Consider the following 20002-nt stretch of genomic DNA (forward strand, 5'->3'; position numbering starts at 1 on the left):
AATTTCTCCACAAGTGTTGCTGATATTGCCTTAAATCAATCGGACAAAATATGTAAACAAAATGTACAAAACATGCTAGTTAAAAGCTATTTCTGTCAGCTTTAGGACTACACTTGCATATCGATGACTGTAAAGCTAAAAGTGACAGAACTAAAGCAACTACAGCTCAATTTTATCATTACTTCAAACTATTTAGCATAAAAATATCTCGAAAAAGACAACCCCCCCCCCATAATTATTCACAAAGCGATGTATTAAAGGGTTAGTTCACCCAAAAATGAAAATCCTGTTAATTATGCCAAACCCACAAGACTTTATGACTTTTATATTTCCAGGTTGAGAAAACACAATAAACATTGAGAAAAGAGGGACATTTGACAAATTCCCAAGCACACTTTTTCATAATCATATATGACAAATGAATGACAAACTTTTACAGCACTCATGGTATAAATCATTTTATTGGAGTGTTTATTATGTCAATAGCCAGCCAAGCATCCAATCACACAACAGCTAACTCTCATGAAAGCGCTCCGTCACGTTCAGAAGGAGCATTTAAAAACAATGGCAAATTAACAGAACCAACAAAAAGTTATCAAACAGCTCGATAAAAGCAACAACAAAAGGAATTATTTACATCTTGCTTTTATAAATATGTCAAATGTACATATAATACACAAAGTACCTTAATGGCCAGACAATGTGCACACATTGAGACCCAAAAACAGGTACCAAAACAACTTAAAAAACAGAACGGTGCCTCTCTCTGGTACTGGGCTACTTATTGAGCTTTACAGGCGCATCCCAGCATTCAATAACCCGGCAGCCGCAAGGATGAAGGGCGAGAGTTTATTATCATTTTCAACTGCCATATACCAGCTCATCCAAGTAAGCTCACGCCATAACACAGGAGCCCAAACTCAACGTATATTTAAAAAAATGTTCATAACGTTGATATATGTTCACTTTATGAAGGTCAAAAGGCTCACGTGGGCAGACCGCAAAAGGAAACTTTACATGCATGTTGCTCCAAATGACCGTCCAGAATTAAAAACAGGTTTAAAATACAATTAACCGCAGACATTAAAAGCCGTTGTATGGCATTTCTCCTAAAGCTTGGTTAGATGTGAGGGTTGCATGTACAAATCTGACTAAAATACGAAAGAAAACGTACCTGCTAGAAGGTAAAACTAAGCTGGTTTCCGCCACAGAATAAATATCGTAGAATCATATTTTTCCCCCCTCACAATTGTAAAATATAAACTCGCAAGAGCGGGAAAAAGCATCAGAATTTTGAGCTGACAGAATCGCTAGATATAAAATCACAATTGCGAGAAAAAAGTCTTTATTATATTCCATATAAACAGAAATCTTTATTTCTCAGAATTTCAACTTTATTTCTCCGAGTTGCCACTTGGAAAGAAAAAAATCGGAGAAAAAAAATCGTAATTGCGTGATAGACTTTTTTTTCTTCAGAATTGCGAGTTTATACCTCAAAATGCAATTCAGACTTTATTCCCTTTAGAATTATGAAATATAAACGAGCAATTAGGAGAAAAAAGCAATACATTTTCTCAATGTTTTATTTTGTAGCGGAAACAAGCTATGGAAGCGTTTCTGCCACAGAATAAAAAATAAAAAAGGTAATTGTGACTTTATATCACGCAATTCTGACTTTTTTTCCCTCAGAAATGCATGATATAAAATCGGGATTGCGTGATATATAGTCAGAATTACGAGTTATAAAGTCCGAATTTTGAGATATAAACTTGCAATTCTGAAAAAAGTATTTTTTTTTCTCTCAGAACTGGACTATAACTCGCAATTCTGACTTAATATCACTCAATTCAGGTTTTTTTCTCAGAATTGCATGATATAAAATCGGGATTGCGTGATATAAAGTAAGAATTGCTAGTTATAAAGTCAGAATTTTGAGATATAAACTCGCAATTCTGAAAAAAAAGTATTTTTTTCCCTCAGAATAGGACTATAACTCGCAATTCTGACTTAATATCACGCAATTAAGATTTTTTTCTCAGAATTGCGCAATATAAAATCAGAATTGCGAGTTATAAAGTCAGAATTTTGAGATATAAACCCGCAATTCTTTTTTCCCCACATAATTGGACTTTATAGCTCACAATTCTGACTAAATATAACACATTTCTGACTTTATAACTCACAATTCTGACTTTATAATTCGCAATCCTGATTTTATATCTTGCAATTCTGAGAAAAAAGTCAGAATTGTGTGATATTAAGTCAGAATTGCGAGTTTATTTCTCAAAATTCAGACTTTATATCACGCAATTCTGAGAAAAAAGTCAGAATTGTGTGATATAAAGTCAGAATTGTGTGATATAAAGTCAGAATTGTGTGATATAAAGTCAGAATTGTGATATAAAGTCAGAATTGCGAAGTGTAAACTCAATTATTCAATTCTGGGATTTGTTTTTTTAATTCTTTGGCGGAAACCAGCTTCCATATAAAAACACCTAAAAAAAATTATGTAAACTTAAAATACTGTCTGGTAAAACTCATTTAAATCGGTTCAACATCTCCCTCTCGCTTCACCACTTTCCCTTTAACTGACATGTGCCAAATATTAATCAGGGTTTAACCATGATTTTTATATTTCAAGTAAGGAGTGTTTTGTAAAAGTTCACGCCGCACACACTAGCAAACGAGGGTTAAGGCTGAAAGGTTTCGGATGGGTACATAATGGCCATCACATCCATAAACTGCCCACACGACACACAGCTAGCTGCAAGAGGGAGAAGGAAAAGCTATTTTATACACACACATCTGTACATAATCCACATCCCGTTCATCCCATTCGATTACAAACACACGTCTGGATACAAAAACATCCACACCGTCACAAGTGTGGAGGTCATTGGACTCGTAACAAACACACACTTCACGGCGAGAGCGTCTTATTTCGTAATCGAGCGTGTAGTACCGTCCGCTGCTACTGAAAGGAGGCAGGAGTGCTTTACGCCGACGGCGTCAAACAGTTCTAAGACCACTTCAGACCGGTCCAGAAATGATTCAGACAAGGCATCCGTAATAACACAGTATTTGTCATGTAATCAAGCCTTTCACTTTCTTTCCAAGACAATCACGTAAAGGCTAAATGTAAAATAGGAACGAGTATGATGATTTGGGTTTTGTTATCTCGCACTGATGCTACAAATGGTAATGCTTTACCCAGCAGCCGTAGTGTTTCTGAGCTTCGTTCAAGGGCACGATGGTGGTACGACTATTAAACGTGTGAAGTTTGAGAGGAATACAGGTTCAAATACAGTACGCACTTAAACGTTTATCATAAATCGGAAAAATCTCACTATTAGGTTGAAGCGTTTAAATGAGTATTTGTGTGAAACTCACAAGAACACATCCAGGTCACCCCGAAATCGGAATCAAAAATTCATCAAATATATTTTGCTTAAAGAAAAAAAGGACCCGTAAGATTTTTTTTACTCCGAATTTTGTCTGTATATTTCTTTCCTTATGATTCTCATTACTCTAATACAGTATTTTGTACTCTATTAAAATTTGTATTCTTATTAAACCTAATATTATTCTCTTTTGACTTTGAGGTGAAATACACGTTCTTGACAGGTTTCGTCAAAATCGCTGATTTAAAGAGACAGTCCATCCAAAAATCATTTACTCGCGCTCATGTCGTTCCAAACCTGTATGACTTTTTTTCTTCTGTTGAACATAAGAGAAGATATTTTGAAGAATGTTGGTAGCCAGTTTTGGTTACAAACATTCTTCAAAATATTGTTTTTGTTTTCCGCGGAGGTCATGCATGTTTGGAACGACTTGAAGGAGAGTAAATAAAGACAGAATTTACATTTTTGGGTGAACTATCCTTATTACAACATTATGTAACAAATCCGATGGACAAAATCACATGGGCGCAAAGCATAGGATCCATTGCTGATTATTTCTAACCGGACGCACCTTAAAAATAAAAACCTGATTTTGTTCCAAACCCGCTGCACCTCATCTCATTTTTTGTTCTGAGGATCCTTAAAAACATCATTTTCTTCGGCTTAAAAATAACACGCATTGATAATGTTAACACTGCTAATTCTCGCTGGACGCTAACATTAGTCACAGGAAGTTGTCATGGGGTAATGGCTTTACATGACACGTATGGCACTACGCACAGTTTCCTAATAATGACGTACTGCTGAGGGAAATGATGCCATTGCATCTACGGGAACATCGACGCGACTACATGATGCTAACACTACGGTTGAGCTCGCACTGAGCGTTGTTGTTGATGTTGGGGTTGTGTCGGGTGGCCGTGGGTGTCGACAGGCCGCCGCTGTCGCTGGGGCAACCGTGTTGGATGAGGATGTCGCCGCACTCCTGACTTCCTGCTCGCTGGGCGCAGGACAGCGGTGTCTGACCACGGGAGTCGCGACTCTTCACATCCACACCGTACTGAGAGACAGAGAAAAATATTTGACGGAGGGGAATTTTAAGAAGGAAAGCATCACAAGGCGTTTCCAGTGTCCTTACCCAGATGAGCAGCTGTGTGATGACCACATTAGCCATGGCGCAGGACAGGTGCAGCGCGGTACGCCCATCTCCGTCCCCGTATGTCTCGTTGACCTCTTCTTTGGAGCCGTGGGCCAGCAGGAGAACCACCAGCCTCAGGTCGTCCTCCACCACTGCCCGCAGGAGCTGCTGTCCCAGAGGCACGTCTGACTGAGGAAGAGCCACCAGGAACAACTTCTGCTCGTACTTCGCCCGGATCCAGCGCTCCTTCTCTTCCCTGGGAATAAGGACACACATAGGGATCAACTAGAAGATCAACTTTATTCTTCAGTTGTTGTTCTGATAGTTAACACTTTTCTATTGTAGCAAATCAACAAAATCAACACGCAAAATCCACATTTTAATTTTTTTTAGTTCAAATGAATGTAGTTAAATATGGATGTTGTTTATTACTGTTTATATATATATTAGAGCTGGGCAAATTAACGCGTTAACGCAGGCAATTCATTTTTTCAGCTTAACGCATTAAAAATATTTAACGCAAATAACGCAGCGTCCATTTTTATATCCATTTTTGCCCAGCGTTACATGATCACGCTCCTATTCATGTAAATGCCTCCAAGCGCGACAAGACACAAGAGAACGCGCTGTATGTCAGTGTCCTGTCTGTGTGGCTGCGTCTCATGTCAGCTAATCGAGGGACACTCTGACACACACACTCGACGCACAGACAGACTCGCGTCAGTCTCCTGCTCACATCGAGTTCTCTTTTGCTCTTGAACAAACATTAACAACAACACAGAGAATTTTGAGTATTTTCATATTAGGAGTCTTAAATTAGTTAAATAACGTCTTAAATGAACTTAAAGAGTTGTGAGGAAATGAGATGCGCGGGACAGCGCGTGAGATCCGCGTCATGTTCGTCAGCGGCCGTTCTTAAAGTGACAGGAGCACTGATGATGCCTGTCATTAATGTTCATCACAGAACAACGGGAACAGAGAAAATTGTAGCTTTAATGATGATTAATCTACATTTCATTTATTATTTATGCAGTTAAGAAAGGTGTTTGATAACTATTACATTTCTGTGTCTAACAGGGAAGGCCACAGGTAAAAATAACATTTATTAAAATGGGTTTATGTAAAGATTGTTTTAAGTTCACTAGTTTTTTTTAAAGCCTAATAAATGTTGAAATTGGGAGCTTTCAGTAACTGTAATGTAACGTCATTAATGTTTCATAGAGACATTAGTATCAGTGATACTGGCCTTCATTCATAAAAAGATGCCATTACAACACATATTTAAAATATACTGTCTTTAAATTGTTTCTACATTAATTTGGAGAGTAACTGAAATTATTACAATATCAAAATATAAAAAACTTAAAATATTAAAAACTTGCAATTAATCACGATTAATTACAGAAAAAAATAGTTACTTTTTTAATCGATTCCCAGCACTAATATATATATATATATATATATATATATATATATATAGTATGAAGATAATTAAATATTCTACATATAAATATTCTTCTATCTTTAATTTTATACATTTATTTATTCAATTTAGTTATTAAAAAACTGGAAAACATGCCTTAATTATTTTTAACAAGATTTTTTTGTGTTTATTGTCTGTGTGTGTGTATATATATATATATATATATATATATATATATATATATATATATATATATATATATATATATATATATATATATATATATATATATATATATATATATATATATATATATATATATATATATATATATATATATATTTATTATACTTGCACAAAAGTAATATATACAGCATATATTCATTCATTTATTCACATCATCATAAAGTTGCTAGACAATTTTTTTTAACCCTTTTAAAAAAAAAAGGCTTACATTTTTTCATTATTAATTTTTAGCATTAAAGCATTATAATATATTATTATAAATACATTATTTAATTTAATGCAATATATTTAATAATGTAATACATTACATAAACTCGCCTAGCTCTAATATCATCTCCTGTCTTCCACCTACTTTGACAACTTTTGGTTAAACCTTTTGGTTTTTACATGTTGGACCTTGACAGGGTTGCCAGGTTTGCGTAACAAAACCAGCCCAATTTCTATTCAAAACCCACCCCAATCACAGCCAATCTAGCCCAATCACGTTCTGGGGGGAAATAGACAACCCACGGCAACAGTGCAAAAGTAGCCCAATTTTACGGGAAAACCACAGACATGGCAACGCTGGACCTTGATGCATTAGATAAACTTTGTGACTTATGAAAAAATGACAATCCCAGCAGAGTCTATATTTCTTTCATAATCCTATCTGTGACTTTGAGGAAGTCCAGAGTAATTCAGCTATGATTATGATAGAGGTCACAAGGGAAGAAGGTTAAATGTACAAATCACACCGCGCGCACACATCCGCAGCGTTAACTTCCTTTAAAGCGGTTTTCCATCAGAATCTAGAGGGTTAAAGTCTGTCTGGCTATCGAAAGGTTACACATTGTGAACAGCATGTCTATCGTGGACAATACAGGAGTGTGTGCGTTGAGGGGGGGGGGGAAGCCGTGTTTTTTATCGCCGCTGTCAGTGTTGTCAGTCCTGCCCGGTGAATCCCCACAAAGGAGGCCCTCTCAACACTGGCCCCTCAACCCTCTAGGGGTCTGCCGGCAGCTCGCCAGATCGAAGGCCCAAAGAAAAGGGCTGAAAGAGACACACTTGGACGAGAGAATGGAGTCCAACTCTTCACTGCACACCAGACTTCTATCTATCCCTCTCTATCACCCGGCCGCCCCCTCTCCTCTCTTCTGCTGGCATTCATGGCAATGGCGAGGGGTACGCCGCAAAATTAAAATCGATACGAGTGTATCTGAGCATGCTCAGTGCCGGTCTGACCTGCTGACCCCGTGCGGCGGGTGATAAGGGGAGCAGAAAGGAGCTGTTGTTTGCCTCGCTGGGGTGAGTGACAGACTGAAGAGACAGAGAGAGAGCTGATAGAGGTAAAGAGAGTCTTGAGAGATGTCGGGTGACGGCTTTCCCTCGGGATGAGACTCCACAAAGACACCGTCACCATAACGGCAGTGCTAATGTTTACAACAAACAACCATCAAGATGAGAGAGACAAATGACATACATAATAACATCTAAAGCATGGATGAGAATGGGATAGCCCATGAAATGTATACTTGCAGGTCTATATATAGTCACTGTAGTGAGTGTTAATTTTGTTAACGAAATCTATGATAAAAAACGTCCCTTTTTTCCCATGACAAGATGATGACGAGACGACACCAATGTCATTAAACGATAATTGTAGCTATATAAACATGGAATATCATTGATTAAAAAAGACGAGACATTTTTGTCAAATAAAAAGAGGATGCAAATTATTACAGACTGTTTTTAATGATTGCAGTTGCCAGATGTCAAGATCTTATATCCTCCAATTAGAGATTTTCTGTTACAAGGATACATTTTCTGCCCGGTGTTACTCAATATTTGCAATCTGGCAACCATGTGCACTCGATCTCTCTACACTGCGGAAGTGGCGCGATGATCTTTAAACACAGAAAACACAGACAAACATGTAAGCTGGAGTTCAGTGATCTCCATTTGAGATATTCTGCTTAAATAAAAGAGCCATTGGTTCTTGCTGAAGCTCAAACGTGCTGCGTAACATGAGAATTAACCTCATTGGTTCTTGCTGAAGCTCATACGTGATGCGTAACACGAGAATTAACCTCATTGGTTCTTGAAGCTCAGACGTGATGCATAACACGAGAATGAACCTCATTGGTTCTTGAAGCTCAGACGTGATGCATAACACGAGAATTAACCTCATTGGTTCTTGAAGCTCAGACGTGATGCGTAACACGAGAATTAACCTCATTGGTTCTTGAAGCTCAGACGTGATGCGTAACACGAGAATTAACCTCATTGGTTCTTGAAGCTCAGACGTGATGCGTAACACGAGAATTAACCTCATTGGTTCTTGAAGCTCAGACGTGATGCGTAACACGAGAATGAACCTCATTGGTTCTTGAAGCTCAGACGTGATGTGTAACACAAGAATGAACCTCATTGGTTCTTGCTGAAGCTCAGACGTGATGCATAACACAATAATGAACCTCATTGGTTCTTGAAGCTCAGACGTGATGTGTAACACAAGAATGAACCTCATTGGTTCTTGAAGCTCAGACGTGATGCGTAACACGAGAATTAACCTCATTGGTTCTTGAAGCTCAGACGTGATGTGTAACACAAGAATGAACCTCATTGGTTCTTGCTGAAGCTCAGACGTGATGCGTAACACGAGAATTAACCTCATTGGTTCTTGCTGAAGCTCAGACGTGATGCGTAACACAATAATGAACCTCATTGGTTCTTGAAGCTCAGACGTGATGTGTAACACAAGAATGAACCTCATTGGTTCTTGCTGAAGCTCAGACGTGATGCGTAACACGAGAATTAACCTCATTGGTTCTTGAAGCTCAGACGTGATGCGTAACACGAGAATTAACCTCATTGGTTCTTGAAGCTCAGACGTGATGCGTAACACGAGAATTAACCTCATTGGTTCTTGAAGCTCAGACGTGATGCGTAACACGAGAATTAACCTCATTGGTTCTTGAAGCTCAGACGTGATGCGTAACACGAGAATTAACCTCATTGGTTCTTGCACATCAAACGAACATGCTTGAGCCTCTGTTTACCACAACTGTTGATGTGTGAGTTGATTAATGTTTATATGTGAATAAAAGCCTAAATTCAATCTGTTCATCTTCATCGTCAATCAGCAATCGAGTCTCTTCAGAAAATTTGGACTAAAGCGTTCAATTCATATGGATTAGTTCTACGATCTCTTTATGAACTTTTTGAAGCGTCAAAGAGGGTGTAGTGTAGCTGTCAATGGAGGGACAGAAAGCTCCAGATTTCATTAAAAAGGGTGAGTAATTGAGTAATTGATGACAGAATTTTCATTTTTGGGTAAAGTAACCCTTTAATGTAGCAAAGGGTTAGAACCAGCAGCCATATCATCCTGTAGCCCAAGTAAGGTTTCCCACTGAAACTAAGCAGGGCTGAGCCTGGTCAGTACCTGGATGGAAGACCAACTGGTAAAACCAGGTAGCTGCTGGTAGAGGTGTTAGTGAGGCCAGCAGGGGGCGCTCACCCTGTGGTCTGTGTGGTCCCTAACGCCCCAGTATAGTGATGGGGACACTATACTGTAATAAGCACCGTCCTTGGGATGAGACGTTAAACCGAGGTCCTGACTCTCTGTAGTCTTTAAAAATCCCAGGATGTCCTTTGATAAAGAGTAGGGGTGTAACCCCGGCATCCTGGCCAAATTTGCCCATTGACCCCTGTCTATCATGGCCACCTAATCATCCCCATATATATATATATACACGATTGGCTTCATCACTCTGTCTCTCTCCACCAATCAGCTGGTGTGTGGTGGGCGTTCTGACGCAATATGGCTGCCGTCGCATCATCCAGGTGGATGCTGCACATTGGTGGTGGTTGAGGAGACCCCTTCTGTATGTAAAGCGCTTTGAGTGCCTGGAAAAGCGCTATATAAATGTAACAAATTATTATTTATTAATGTAATTTGGAATGATTATTATAAGGAATTTCGCCATTTCTAACAGAACTGCGGCCAGTAAAACAGGATTTGTCAGATAACACATCAGTGATTTGTGGTACAATGGGAGTGTAAATGAAGCCACAATTATCCTTCATTATCCGGAGGACTTGAGCTAACCACAGACACTTCCTCTGATGGAGCACTGACTCGCACGTCACTAGCATATCAACTGCAAAATGCAAACGAAATATGAAGGACGGAGGAAAAGTAGCTTCATTTTTCAGTAAGAGCTCAACGTTTTCAGAATCGTGGCAACAAACTCATATTTACATTAGAAAACGCACACATCATTTCAATGGTCTTTAATCAGTCTTGCAAAGGTATAATGCACCACATTGAGGTGTCATTAAAAAATAAATAAGCAACCAAACAAACCTGACCTAAAATACTAAAAGGAACCACTTAATGTCTAATTAAATGACTCAAGTCAGCAGTTACATCTCAGCGTTTACATGCATTTTAGAAGTGCACTCTTACGCTGAACAGCACTGGCTTTATGAAGCAGAACAAATGTTGTGGCATCTCCAAACTGATAATCAGTTATCCCGTGCCATCATTATATCCCCCCGAAGACAATCGCGTGTGTTCGAGCAAGTGTTGTTTAAGTCACTTTGGCAACAATGGCATGAGCTAATTAAGTAAGCCACATCTTTAATGCCGTTTCCCTGAAAATCCTGACAGGTCTTTGTGAACAAGGCAGAGAGCAATTGAATGGACTCTGGGCACAGTGAATCGTTCTTCAGAGAGAGAAACTGAGTGTGTGTGTGTGTGTGTGTGTGTGTGTATAATTAGCCTCCCTCCCCTCCTCCTTCAGCAGTCAATCTTTCAAAGCTTGTTTTTCTTCTGAGGAGACCCACCCTGTTGTTCTCTCTTCATCTGAATTCTTTACAGGAAACCCACCGCGCCATCGCAGGGGTTTAAGAGGGTGGGCGACTCTTAAACTCTAGGAGGAGAGAAGTTTGAAAGTGTGAGAGGTTTGGGGAAGGCGGAGGGTGAGTTTACCCTAGTTTAACGAGGAAGAATCACTTTTGACAAGTTGAAGGACAGATTCATTTACAGTGTCACCAGCAAACGCCTCAATGCAATGACATTTAAAGGAATAGTTCACCCATAAATGAAAATGTTGTCAGCACTTACTAATCTTCATGTTGTTCCAAACCTATGAATTCTTTTCTCGAGGGGAAAACAAAAAGAGAAGTTTTGATAAATGTTCACGCTGATATTTTCCATGCAATAAAGGCTTATGGTGACCTGTCTGACTCCCCAAAGGAATCATAAAAGTGACCCATACTACTTGCACGTGCACTATAAGTACTTGTATGCGAAATAACGGCTTTCTATGAGGAACAGATCAAATTTGAAATCAAATATGGTGCATCAAGCCAGGTTTGATGTCAAATGACATCTGTCAAGAAATTCAAGAATCAATGACGTTTGACTGAGATCAAAATAAATGTTGGCATAATAAATAAATATAATAATACATATTAATGCAAATAAAATAAAATGGGTACTTTTTTTCTCATTTTGGGAGCTTGGTGATATCGTCCACATTCACTTATAATAAGAATAATACTTATAATAAAAAAATTGAAAATAAGGTACTTTTTGTTGTTTTTGGAGCTTTATGGTATCTGTCCACATTCCAAATAAAATAAAATAAAGTAAAATAGAAAATAAGGCACTTTTTTGTTGTTTTTGGAGCTTTATGGCATCTGTCCACATTCCAAATAAAATAAAATAATAGAATAAAATAAAATAAAGTAAAATAGAAAATAAGGTACTTTTAGTTGTTTTTGGAGCTTTATGGTATCTGCCCACAATCCAAATAAAATAAAATAATAGAAAATAGAAAATAAGGTACTTTTAGTTGTTTTTGAAGCTTTATGGTATCTGCCCACATTCCAAATAAAATAATAAAATAAAATTAAGTAAAATAGAAAATAAGGTACTTTTTTTGCTGTTTTTGGAGCTTTACTGCATCTGTCCACATTCCAAATAAAATAAAATGATAGAATAAAATAAAGTAAAATAGAACACAAGGTAATTTTTGTTGTGTTTGGAGCTTTATGGCATCTTTCCACATTCCAAATAAAATATATATAAAATAATAAAATAAAATAGGGTACTTTTTGCCATGTTTGGAGCTTGATGACATTCATCCACATTCATATCGAGTGCAAAATAAAATAAAATAAAAATAGAAAACAAGGTACTTTTAGTTATTTTTGGAGCTTCATGGTATCTGTCCATATTCAAAACAAAAAACATAAAAAAAAGGGTCATTTTTTGCATTCTTTGATCTTGATGATCTCCATCTACATTCACACAGTGCCCAATTAAAAAGTAAAAATAGAAAAAAAAAAAAAAAATAGAACATACAGTACTTTTTGTTGTTTTGGGAGTGTTATGGTATCTGTTCAGAGTCAAAATAATTTTATAGTATAGTATTTATATAGTTAAATATAGTCATTTTTTAGGAGCTCGACGGCATCTCTCCACGTTCACTTTTATTGAGATGACATCGAATGGATTTAAACATAAATTTGTATGTATTTAGGCATCCATACATGCAATTGATCCAAACAATTTCTGTCTGCAGCCCTTTATGAAGCTTTTAAAGATTCTTTTGGTCAGTTTATGGTCACCTGTCCTTGAAAAGGAAGAAGGAAGATTTCAGAAGCAGCAACAGGCTTCTCAAATACCCCTGGCCACTGCCACTTGAAAGGAGAAGTGTGAAAGAGAGGAAGAGAGGGGCTGGTAATCCCGCCTCAGACTTTTGTTTGAAATGGAGACCCAATCCAAACACAGGGCACTGTGTGGAGGGGTTTATGGGAGAAAGCCGAGAAGCCATGAAAAGACACTTCCTCTCGGCAGGAGGAAGAAAAATAAAATGTGCAGCTTTAGCGTGTCAAAAGCGAGGGAGGGACGAGGAGGCCAGGAAAGAGTGATGAGATGGAGGGAAGATTCTCTCTGCAGGGGGAGAAAACCACATTCAGGAAACACACACACACACACACACACACACACACACACACACACACACACACACACACACACACACACACACACACACACACACACACACACACACACACACACACACACACACACACACACACACACACACTAGTACACACATATTTGCAGTGAATATCAGGGTTGCTTGGGGGACATCGGGGGACTCGAGTGTGAGAGAGACTATAAGTCTGAAAAGGAGACCAAATACTCTTTATATCCAGCTTGACTTTAAATGCTGTTAACTGCTTCAAAGGGAACAACAATAAAATTAGCACTTAATAATGTCACTCAATAATAAATCATTAAAGTCAACATGAAATTAGCACTGACCCCATTCACTTTCTTATTGTTATTGATCAGTGCACATTATTCTACAGAAAAAAGCTTCTTGTTATCTTTAAACAAAACAAGGAAAATGAATCAAGTGTAAATAAACAAACAACTATTATTAATATAATAGATATAAATACATTTAATTTAATACTAAATATAATTATTCATATTTAATTTATATACATTTATTTACACATATATATGTATATAAATAATGTAAATACATTTTAATAATTTAATAATAATTATATATAGTATTAAATTAAATGTATTTATATTTATTATATTAATGTTATTCACATTTCATTGTATTCATTTGTTTAAAGATAACAATAAGCTTTTATTATATATATATATATATATATATATATATATATATATATATATATATATATATATATATATATATATATATAAATGTAAATTAATTAATAAAAAAATAATTTAATTAATCTAATAAATTAATTAGTTACTAACATATTGCTAAAATAACCAAAGCTACACGAGAAGAAAAAATAATTTAACTAATTAATATAAATATATTTAATTACAAATACTTTTGAAATATACCAAAAAACATTCAAATATAATATAATTATTTTACACACACCTAAAAACCTAAACATATATCGTGTTCTTTGCGGTCAGCTGGAGTGAGCTATCAGGTCAAGCTTTTACAAGAGCTTTTCTAGCATCACCTGACCCTAATGATCACAGAAACGGGAAAATGATTCCTGTAGGCTGGCCCAGAGAATCAGGAACACATGAATGCACTCCAATACGGAGGAAGAAACAACAGGGCAATTACTCAACCCAGACTAAACAGCACACAGGGATTTATGAGAAGGGTCCCTATGTAGCGCACACTCGAGGGGAGGCGTCTCTCCAGGAAGGCCCAAAAAGCAATTGGACATGCAAGTGAAAGTGGACCATCTGAGACACAAACGACGAGGGCGTGGAGGAAGGTGAATGCCTTCTCCTCCAAACGACCAATCGGAGCGCAGGACCAGGAAGTGAATGGGTTCATGGAGGTAAGTGGGGCTCAGAGGAAGGGGAACTTCTGAAGGGCCTCGCCGGCACACACAAACACAAAACAACCCCCTGAAACTCTCAAAAGACACATCAAACAGAGGGGAGGGCAGAGCCGAACGGCCCTCCCAGCAGGGATGGAGTGTTTGTAAAGAAGAGAGAGAGGCAGGAAGAGAGAAAGAAACAGAGGGGGAGTGTTTGCAATGAGACAGTGTCAGTGTGTAGTTCACTTTTATGAATGACGCTTCATGTACTAGACACTTAACAGGCACAACACAGACTCGCAGACAAAGAGCTTTGTTTCCACCATGTGAGTCTATCTGGTTATATCTTGCCCAACAAACATATGCATGTACAGTACAGTACGGTACCAACAACAGTGACATTCAATCACTCGCTTGCGGTTTAGGATTCCCCATTTTGCAAAACAGACCCCACTGGTTTTAATAAAAACTAGGGCTGTGCGATATTGAAAAAAAATGCGATATGCGATATCCTTGTTAAAGGATTAGTTCACCCAAAAATGAAAATTCTGTCATTAATTACTTACCCTCATGTCGTTGGACACCCGTAAGACCTCCGTTCATCTTCGGAACAGAAATGAAGATATTTTAGTTGAAATCTGATGACTCTGAAAGTCCTCCATTGGCTCAATGGCACGGTTCACTCTCAAGACCCTTAAAAGGTACTAAAGACGTCGTTACAAAGTCCATCTCACTACAGTGGTTCTAAAATAACTTTATGAATCGGCGAGAATAGTTTTTGTGCGCAAAAAAACCCTAAATAACGACTTACATAGTGATGACAATTTCAAAACACGGCATCATGAAGCTTCGAAGCGTTATGAATCAGTGATCCGAATGATGATTCGGATCGCGTATCAAACCGCCAAACTGCTGAAATTTGGCGATTCAAACCGCTGAATCGACTCGCTGATTCATAACGCTTCGAAGCTTCATGATGCCGTGTTTTGAAATCGTCATCACTATGTAAGTCGTTATTTAGGGTTTTTTTGCGCACAAAAACTATTATCGCCGATTCATAAAGTTATTTTAGAACCACTGTAGTGAGATGGACTTTGTAACAACGTCTTTAGTGCCTTTTATGGGTCTTGAGAGAGTGAACCGTGCCATTGTGCCAATGGAGGCCTTTCAGAGCCATCAGATTTCAACTAAAATATCTTCATTTCTGTTCCAAAGATGAACGGAGGTCTGACGGGTGTCGAACGACATGAGGGTAAGTAATTAATGACAGAATTTTCATTTTTGGGTGAACTAACCCTTTAAATAATGCGATATTCAATATGCGATACGATATTGCTTTAAAGGTGAACTATGTAGGATTTTTGCAGTAAAACATCCAGAAACCACTAGGCCAGTGTTATATATTTTGTTCAGTTGAGTACTTAGAATATCCCAAATGTTTTAAACTATTTGTAAATCGTGAGAAAATTGCTATTTTAACCAAGGAACCGGGACGTGTGAGCTATGCGTGTGAGGGAGTCGCCTGTCGATTGCGTCATATCTGCGTCACCCTCGGTCTCCGGTTTTATTCAGTGAAACGCTTTACTCTCACTGCAGTGTGAACAAGTGTCATAGCAGCCGCCGAGCGAACGTCATAACTTCCTTTTCAACACACTCAGATATATCTAATACGATAAACAGAGCTGCGTTACCTCACACTCAGCACTGGAGAAGAGGAAGTGCCGCCGGCAACCGTGTCATAATAAAAGTCCCGCCGGTGACTATGCCATAATAACAGTCCCGCTCTTCAATCGCTCCTGCGGCCTTGCTCAGCTCCACAACACTCGCTCCTGCTCTGCTTCAGACTACAGTAATGTTAATAATCGCATCCATGAACATGATTTCTGCCCGAGTCCTGTCCTGACTCTGTTCCACCGGCTGTGAGGTGAAGACCACATGTCCCGAGATTCTGCGCTCAAACGTGGCGTCATCAAACTACGCCTTTGTTTTGAACAGGCGACCTCTAGTGGACGGAAAAGTTACATAGTGTAGCTTTAAGTATGTCAAATCTATTTCTTTCCCCAACTGATATCGTTCACTTAAAGCATAACCGATTGTGTTTACATGAATAGTCATCAAGACAGCCATTTTGACATATGTATTTGACAGTTTGAGTGTGTAACAAGACACGGAAAAAAGAACGGCTTGTGCGCACATTTCGGTGTGCGTGTCAGACAGCAGACAGCGCGAGACTGCAAGGAGTTGTTTTTTGCAAGTTATTGCGTTTAATAACTCTTTTTAATGTCAAGCAAGTCACATAAGTAACAGTCGTGTGCCCAATCTATTCTCTGCTATATGCGTCGACCTAAAACGTACACTTTTCACAATGTTGAAGTAGCATATTAAAATCATTCAGATATTCCGTACCCTTCCGATATGCATATCGCGATATGTACATTTGCGATATTTCGATATATTGTGCAGCCCTAATAAAAACTCATAATAATCGCTAACATATCAATTCAATCTAGTTCATTATGAATTCGTTGGGTCTGTGTTGTGAAGCTCAAATACTATCTATTTTAGGTTCACGATGGAGACCAGACTAATAGATAATAAAACATTTCTTTGTCGATTTTCATCAATATCATTAGCAATTTATGGGGTGGGGGTGGGGGGGTACTTGCATGGCCTTTTTCAAAAATACATCTTCTGCAGCAGGCTATGATAGCACAAACAATACTCTGAAAAATGTGCCACAAGAAAGCAAACCGTATTTTCATTGCTAGAAGGGAAAATGAAAATGTGCCACAGCAAAAGCAATTCATGATGTCAAACATTTATCATTCCAGTACTTTAAGTCATAAAAGGCATACGCCTGTATGTGCTGATGCATTTATAATTACGGTCGATTCCTGAAACTGAATTCAAATAGAAATAGATAGGATAGAAATGCTGTAATTTGCACTATTGCTCAACTGTACAGTATTTTTTTAAATACTGCGAAGAAAGATTTCTTCATTTTTTTTTGTTCTTTTCAAACACATATAACATTAAACGGCTTGAGCTGTCATCATGAAGATCATCCCCATCCACTGCATAACGTAGGCCAAAAAACAGTAACGGAAAGCAAAGGATGAAAATACGATGAGAAGGTAGAAGAGAGGACAGGTGGGAAAGAGAGGAAGGATTGACGGTGTGTAAGAGGGGGAAAGAGGTTAGTGAAGTGATTCATTTGTATTAGTGCCACTGCCCTGTGGCGAAGACGCAACGGCAAATTATTTCTGAAACAAACTGGAGGATCATCAGAGCTATTACCTGCTCTGGCCGAAGGGCATCGTCTGTGTGTGTGTGTGTGTGTGTTTGAGAAACCGTGAGGCACACAATCACTATCTCTTTCAGTCCAGCCTCAAAAGAGCAAAAGAGAGGAAAATAAAAGAGAGAAAAATAAAGCGTTTAGAGATGGAGGGACAGACACACACACACACACACACACACACACACACACACACACACACACACACACACACACACACACACACACACACACACACACACACACACACACACACACACACACACACACACACACACTTTATTATAACTGATATACTATTAGTTTTTTTTATAATATATATATATATATATATATATATATATATATATATATATATATATATATATATATATATATATTGTATTTTCATTTTCTTTTTAGTTATTTTGTTTTGTGTGTCATTAAAAAAATTATTTTTTAATACATTTTTTATTCAGTTTTAGTTATTTTAGTACATTAAGTTAAAGTAATTAAGAAATGTTCATGCTTTTAGTTATAACAACCCTGATACAGATACAAGTATAGACGTATATTTAGCATTTCATGAAATTGTTGATGAACCCCACATCATAATACATTTTAAATTGATCTATAAAAGCAATAATATGACATAAGCGATTCAAATCAAAGACATCCACGTGTGTGAATCGTCAGCGTCCCGTCTCACCAACAACTGAAAGAATTCTCTCAGTCTTGTGGCACACGGGTGCCAGGCAATTAGAGTCGACACGAAAACACACACAACTGCCAATTTCTAATTTAAGCCCAAACAGCCTCGGATGAGCCAACCTCTGCAGCGCCAACCAGCAAGATTGATGGCCACACAAGAATTCATGACAAAACTGTGTAAATCTATCATAAATCTATCAATCTGGTTAACAGATTACCTACAGAGCTCCATGATCGATTGACGCTGCTCAATAATTAAAACAATATTTATAATTAAAACGGCTGGAAACACATCAGCAGGTGAGACGCATTGAGTGTCAAATCTGGGTTCAGTTTTAGGGAAAATGAAAATTGCCCTTTTTAACATCACAGAGGGAGAAAATATAATAATGCTTGAGATTTTATGCTCAAATATAAGGTGAATTCAGAGAAATCTGACAGTCATCTCAAAGAAAAAAAGAGGACAAATTTAACTGACTTTAGCCAACTTGGTTCACAAAACAGCCCTACTGTAATAAAACAGAACAAAAAAGGAAAATAAATACTAAATATTAATAAGCAAAACACTACACTAATAAGTTAAACAAAAAACAACAACTTTTAACTTTCTTCGACAGCATCAATTAAATAAACTTAAAATAATTTTAATAAATCTTTGTCATTTTAATCTTTGAGTGCTTAAACAGAATAAATAAATAAATAAAAAAGTGCTAAAAATAAATTTAAATAAAATCTATGATTCTTTATAATGAATAATTATTATAAGTACTAAAGCAGAATAAATTTTTTTTAAATACATGGAAATCTCTATGATTTTTAAATTGTATGAGTGTTTAAACAATACAAAAAAAAACATTTAAATAAAACTGATTTTAAACTATTGTGAGTGATTGGACAGCATGAACACACAAAAAAGTTAAATACAATCTTAATATGTCAAACTTTACAGCGAACTAGAATCGCCAAATCAACTTGTCGGTTCTATTACAAGTAGCAATACAACCCAGCTAATAATAGTAAAAATAAGCTTATTTCATTAAGACACTGTGGAGGGAAATTTGGCTCCCTTTCATCCTGATCCCACAGTAAGACTTTTTTCACACATGAGTATTTGTGTTTAGCTCATGGGAAAGTGTGTACACAAGTAATCCAGAGTCCATTACAGCTGCGCATGGCTTGTGTTATGGGGTTTAAATTAGTCATCAGGGCTGTAAATGAGCTCGGAGAACACTGAGACTTGTCACCCTCACTCGGATGTTAGTTTTCACCTCCGTGATGAGAGTTAAATCAATCCTGCCTGACTGCACGACGGTAAAATGAGCCTGATTACTCATCTCACTGATGTCAAACGACATTTTGATGATACATATATAATTGACCGTTCAAATGACCCATTCATACCAATGAGTGAATGACCAACATGAACCAAAAAAACAAGCGCTGAAACTGCGACTCAGGAAATCTGAGATGTG

General features: G+C 37.5%; 1 protein-coding gene across 3 annotated transcripts in view; it reads right to left on the reverse strand.

Annotated features, from left to right (window-relative positions):
• Positions 1 to 442: 442 nt before the first annotated feature.
• agap3 (ArfGAP with GTPase domain, ankyrin repeat and PH domain 3) overlaps positions 443 to 20002 on the reverse strand; it is a gene marked incomplete at its 5' end in the record, with an annotated part of 270237 nt that continues 250677 nt past the window's right edge. For all 3 annotated transcript variants that reach the window (XM_079806208.1, XM_079806209.1, XM_079806207.1), the window contains 2 exons: positions 443 to 4461; positions 4540 to 4795. In XM_079806208.1, the coding sequence (XP_079662334.1) occupies positions 4249 to 4461; positions 4540 to 4795 (469 nt within the window). In that variant the 3' untranslated portion in view covers positions 443 to 4248. The remainder of the gene's footprint in view (positions 4462 to 4539; positions 4796 to 20002) is intronic.

The sequence above is a fragment of the Gobio gobio genome (genome assembly GCF_949357685.1).
Source record: "Gobio gobio genome assembly, chromosome: 23".
Taxonomy (NCBI): Eukaryota; Metazoa; Chordata; class Actinopteri; order Cypriniformes; family Gobionidae; genus Gobio; species Gobio gobio.